General features: G+C 64.2%; 1 protein-coding gene across 1 annotated transcript; it reads right to left on the bottom strand.

The window, feature by feature from the left end:
* Positions 1-1,510: 1,510 nt before the first annotated feature.
* Positions 1,511-4,960, bottom strand: THOC6 (THO complex subunit 6). The gene is made up of 4 exons (XM_062628508.1): positions 4,825-4,960; positions 3,689-3,738; positions 3,541-3,603; positions 1,511-1,654 (listed from the first exon to the last, which is right to left on the bottom strand). Exons 1-4 carry the CDS (start codon positions 4,958-4,960, stop codon positions 1,526-1,528), a joined length of 378 nt encoding a protein of 125 aa, XP_062484492.1. The 3' UTR covers positions 1,511-1,525.
* Positions 4,961-5,280: the final 320 nt, after the last annotated feature.

Genomic DNA, 5,280 nt, shown 5'->3' with positions numbered 1-5,280 from the left:
GTCTATGGGGGTGTATGGGGGGCTATGGGGCGTCTATGGGGGGCTATGGGGGTGTATGGGGGGTCTATGGGGTCTATGGGGTGTGTATGGGGGGTCTATGGGGTGTGTATGGGGGGCAATGGGGGTCTATGGGGGGCTATGGGGGGTGTATGGGGGGTCTATGGGGTGTGTATGGGGGGCTATGGGGGTGTATGGGGGGTCTATGGGGGGTCTATGGGGGGGTTATGGGGGGCTATGGGGGCCTATGGGGGGGATATGGGGGGTCTATGGGGGTGTATGGAGGGTCTATGGGGGTCTATGGGGGGCTATGGGGGGGCTATGGGGGTGTGTGGGGGTGTATGGGGGCCTATAGGGGGCCTATGGGGGGGCTGTGGGGGTCTATAGGGGGGCTATGGGGGGTCTATGGGGCCTATAGGGGGTGTATGGGGGGGCTATGGGGGGGTTATAGTGGTCTATGGAGGGTCTATGGGGGGTTTGGGGGGCTGGGGGGGGCTATTGGGGTGTATTGGGGCTATGGGGGGGCTATGGGGGGGTTATGGGTGTCTATGGGGGGGCTATGGGGCTCTATGGGGACTATGGGGGGGCTATGGTGGGTCTATGGGGGCTATGGGGGGTATATAGGGGGCCTATGGGGGTCTATGGGGGATCTATGGGGGTATATCGGGGGCTATGGTGGGTTTATGGGGGTCTACGGGGGTTATGGGGGGGCTATGGGGATCCATAGGGGTCTATGGGAGTCCATAGGGGTCTATAGGGACCTATAGGAGCCTAGCGAGATAAAACTCTCTATAGGTCTATACACAGTTCTATGGGGCTCTATATGGGTCTATAGGGCTCTATGTGGGTCTATAGGGCTGCATAGGGTCTATATGGCTCTCTAGGGTTCCACAGGGTCTATAGGGTTATCTAGGGCTTTCAAGGGTTCTATAGGGCTCCCTAGGTCTCTATGGGTCTCTATGGGTCTCTATGGGTCTCTATGGGTCCCTATGTTTCTCTACAGGTCCCTATGGGTCCCTATGGGTCCCTGTGGGTCCCTGTGGGTCCCTATGGGTCCCTATGGGTCTCTATGTGTCTCTATGTGTCTCTATGGGTCTCTATGTGTCCCTATGGGTCTCTATGGGTCTCTATGGGTCTCTATGGGTCTCTATGGGTCTCTATGTGTCTCTATGGGTCTCTATGGGTCTCTATGGGTCTCTATGTGTCTCTATGGGTCTCTATGTGTCCCTATGGGTCTCTATGGGTCCCTATGGGTCCCCATGGGTCTCTATGGGTCTCTATGTGTCTCTAGGGGTCCCCATGGGTCTCTATGGGTCCCTATGGGTCTCTATGGGTCTCTATGTGTCTCTATGGGTCTCTATGTGTCCCTATGGGTCTCTATGTGTCCCTATGGGTCTCTATGTGTCCCTATGGGTCTCTATGGGTCTCTATGGGTCTCTATGGGTCTCTATGGGTCTCTATGGGGTCTCTATGGGTCCCTATGGGTCTCTATGGGTCCCTATGGGTCGCTATGGGTCCCTATGGGTCGCTATGGGGCGGCACTGACCAGGTCCTGGTGGAAGATCGCGTGGTGCTGGCGCGGGGGCAGCGGGAACACGGTCGTGGGGGTCACGGAGCGCAGGTGCCAGAGGGTGAGCGCCGGGCCCCCCCCACACACCTGCGCAGTGGGGCAGGCACTGACCAATCACAGCCTCTGGACACGCCCCCCCCGCCTCACTGACCAATCACAGCCTCCGGACACGCCCCCCTGCCCTCCTCACTGACCAATCACAGCCTCTGGACACGCCCCCCCCGCCTCACTGACCAATCACAGCCTCCGGACACGCCCCTTGCCCTCCTCACTGACCAATCACAGCCCACAGACACGCCCCCTGCTCTCCTCACTGACCAATCACAGCCTCCGGACACGCCCCCTGCCCTCCTCAGTGACCAATCACAGCCTCCGGACACGCCCCCTCCCTCAGTGACCAATCACAGCCTCCCGACACGCCCCCTGCTCTCCTCACTGACCAATCACAGCCTCCGGACACGCCCCCTGCCCGCCTCACTGACCAATCACAGCCTCCGGACACGCCCCCTGCCCTCCTCACTGACCAATCACAGCCTCCGGACACGCCCCCCTGCCTCAGTGACCAATCACAGCCTCCGGACACGCTCCCCTGCCTCAGTGACCAATCACAGCCTCCGGACACGCCCCCCCTGCCTCAGTGACCAATCACAGCCTCCGGACACGCCCCCCCTGCCCTCCTCACTGACCAATCACAGCCTCCGGACACGCCCCCTGCCCGCCTCACTGACCAATCACAGCGTCCGGACACGCCCCCCCGCCTCAGTGACCAATCACAGCCTCCCGACACGCCCCCTGCCCTCCTCACTGACCAATCACAGCCTCCGGACACGCCCCACCCCACCTCACTGACCAATCACAGCCCCCGGACACGCCCCCTGCCCTCCTCAGTGACCAATCACAGCCTCCGGACACGCCCCCTGCCCTCCTCAGTGACCAATCACAGCGTCCAGACACGCCCCCCTGCCTCACTGACCAATCACAGCCCCCGGACACGCCCCCTGCCCTCCTCACTGACCAATCACAGCCTCCGGACACGCCCCACCCCACCTCACTGACCAATCACAGCCCCCGGACACGCCCCCTGCCCTCCTCAGTGACCAATCACAGCCTCCGGACACGCCCCCTGCCCTCCTCAGTGACCAATCACAGCGTCCAGACACGCCCCCCTGCCTCACTGACCAATCACAGCCCCCGGACACGCCCCCTGCCCTCCTCACTGACCAATCACAGCCTCTGGATACAGCCCCCTGCCTCAGTGACCAATCACAGCCTCCGGACACGCCCCCTGCCTCAGTGACCAATCACAGCGTCCCAACACACCCCCCTTTCCTCCTCATTGGCCAATCACAGCATCCATCCCTCCCCCCCACACCCAGAACACGCCCCCTTCCCGTAGCCACGCCCCCTTCTTCATTGGCCAATCACAGTCCGTGTCGTCCCCCTCGACACACACCCCTTTTTCATTGGCCAATCACAGTGCTTTCCTGGACACGCCCCCTCTCCCATAGCCACGCCCCCACCTCCTTACCCATTGGTCAACCCCCTTCCTGGCCACGCCCCCTTCCCTTCTTATTGGCCAATCACAGCACCCTCCTGGACACGCCCCCTCTACCATAGCCACGCCCCCCTCCCACCCCATTGGCCAATCACAGCACCCTCCTGGACACGCCCCCTCTACCATAGCCACGCCCCCCTCACAGCCCGTTGGCCAATCACAGCACCCTCCTGGACACGCCCCCTCTACCATAGCCACGCCCCCCTCCCACCCCATTGGCCAATCACAGCACCCTCCTGGACACGCCCCCTCTACCATAGCCACGCCTCCCTCCCACCCCATTGGCCAATCACAGCCCCTTCCGGGACAAAAAGCCCCCCCCCCCCCCCTTGGCCAATCACAGCACCCGCACTGGCCACACCCCCTCCCCACCCATTGGCCAACCCCTCGCCCTTTGGCCCCGCCCCCTCCCTCTCACCATCCAATCAGAGTCCGTGGCCAGGCACCGGATCCACTTCCCGTGGTTGGGGCGGCTGCACTCCTATGAGGGGGGATGGGCGGGAATGGGGGTGGGGGATGGGGGGGGGGGTGGGGGATGGGGACCCCCCCGCCCCTCCCCCCCTTACCTCGTACTTGTGCACCTCAATGACCTGAGCCTGGGTCCCAGTGCGGAGATCTGGGGGTGGGGGAGGGGAAAAAGGGGGTCAATGAAGGGGGGGGAGGGGCAATGGGGAGGGGTGGGGGAGGGGAAATGAGGGGGAAGGGCAATGGGGGTGGGGGAGGGGTAATGGGGGGAGGGGCAAGGGGGGAGGAGGAATGGGGATGGGAGAGGGGCGGTGGGGGAGGGGCAATGGGGGCACGATGGGGGAGGGGCAATGGGGGGTGGGGGAGGGGCAAGGTGGGGAGGGGCAATGGGCGGGGCAGTGAGAATGGGGGAGGGGCAATGGTGGGAGGGACTTAGGGGGTGGGGGGGAGGGGCAAGGGGGGAGTGGCGATGGGGATGGGGGGAGGGGCAATGAGGTGTGGGGGAAGGAGCAATTGGGGGGAGGGTCAGTGAGAATGGGGGAGGGGCGATGGGGGGGGAGGAGCAATTGGGGGAGGGGCGATGGGGGATGGGGTGGGGGAGGGGCAGTGTGGGGGTGGGGGAGGGGCAATGATGGGGTGGGGAGGGTCAGTGTGGGGGAGGGGCGATGGGGGATGGGGTGGGGGAGGGGCAGTGTGGGGGAGGGGAGATGGGGTGAGGGATGGGCAATGAGGGGGTGAGGGAGGGGCAGTGTGGGAGTGGGGGAGGGGCAGGATGGGGTGGGGGAGGGGCAGTGTGTTGGTGGGGGAGGGGCAATGAGGGCGTGGGGGAGGGGCAATGATGGGGTGGGGGAGGGGCGATGGGGGATGGGGTGGGGGAGGGGCAATGTGGGGGAGGGGTGATGGGGGATGGGGTGGGGGAGGGGCAGTGTGGGGGAGGGGCGATGGGGGATGGGGTGGGGGTGGGGCAGTGTGGGGGAGGGGCGATGGGGGATGGGGTGAGGGAGGGGCAGTGTGGGGGAGGGGCGATGGGGGATGGGGTGGGGGTGGGGCAGTGTGGGGGAGGGGCGATGGGGGATGCGGTGGGGGAGGGGCAATGTGGGAGTGGGGGAGGGGTAGGATGGGGTGGCAGAGGGGCAGTGTGTTGGGGGAGGGGCAATGAGGGGGTGAGGGAGGGGCAATGAGGGGGTGGGGGAGGGGCAGTGTGGGGGAGGGGGGGTGGGGGAGGGGCGGCTCTGACCCCAGAGGCGCACGGTGCCGTCCTCGCCCCCCGAGAGCACGTGGGGGGGCAGCTCCCGCAGCGCCAGGCAGTGAACGAGGTCCCGGTGCCCCCGCAGCTCGTGCTGCGAATGGGGGGGGGAGGGGGAAGGCCCCATAGCGCCCCATAGCCCATAATAGCCCATAGCCCATAATACCCCACAGCCCATAGCGCCCCATAGCCCCTAATACCCCATAGCGCCCCATAGCCCATAATACCCCATAGCCCCTAATCTCCCATAGCCCCTAATACCCCATACCCATAGTACCCCATAGCCCATAGCGCCCCATAGCCCATAATACCCCATAGCCCATATCCTATCCCCCGTATCCCATATCCATATCCCATACGTATCCCCATGACTCCCATTCCCATCCCGTTCCCATCCCCCCATTCCCATGATCCTGTTTCCATCCCACCATTCCCATACCCCCATCT

The sequence above is a fragment of the Pezoporus occidentalis genome, unplaced genomic scaffold (assembly GCF_034315485.1).
Source record: "Pezoporus occidentalis ecotype Australia unplaced genomic scaffold, CSIRO_AGI_Poc_V1 ctg3194, whole genome shotgun sequence".
NCBI lineage: Eukaryota > Metazoa > Chordata > Aves > Psittaciformes > Psittacidae > Pezoporus > Pezoporus occidentalis.
This window is presented reverse-complemented; position numbering and strand designations above follow the sequence as displayed.

Coding starts and splice junctions, on each gene's coding strand:
- THOC6 (XM_062628508.1), bottom strand. CDS start 4,960: ATGGGGCCTTCCCCCTCCCCCCCCCATTCGCAGCACGAGCTGCGGGGG. Junction 3,739..4,824: donor CGGCACCGTGCGCCTCTGGG/GTCAGAGCCGCC, acceptor CCCCACCCCCAG/ATCTCCGCACTGGGACCCAG. Junction 3,604..3,688: donor TTGAGGTGCACAAGTACGAG/GTAAGGGGGGGA, acceptor CCCCCCTCATAG/GAGTGCAGCCGCCCCAACCA.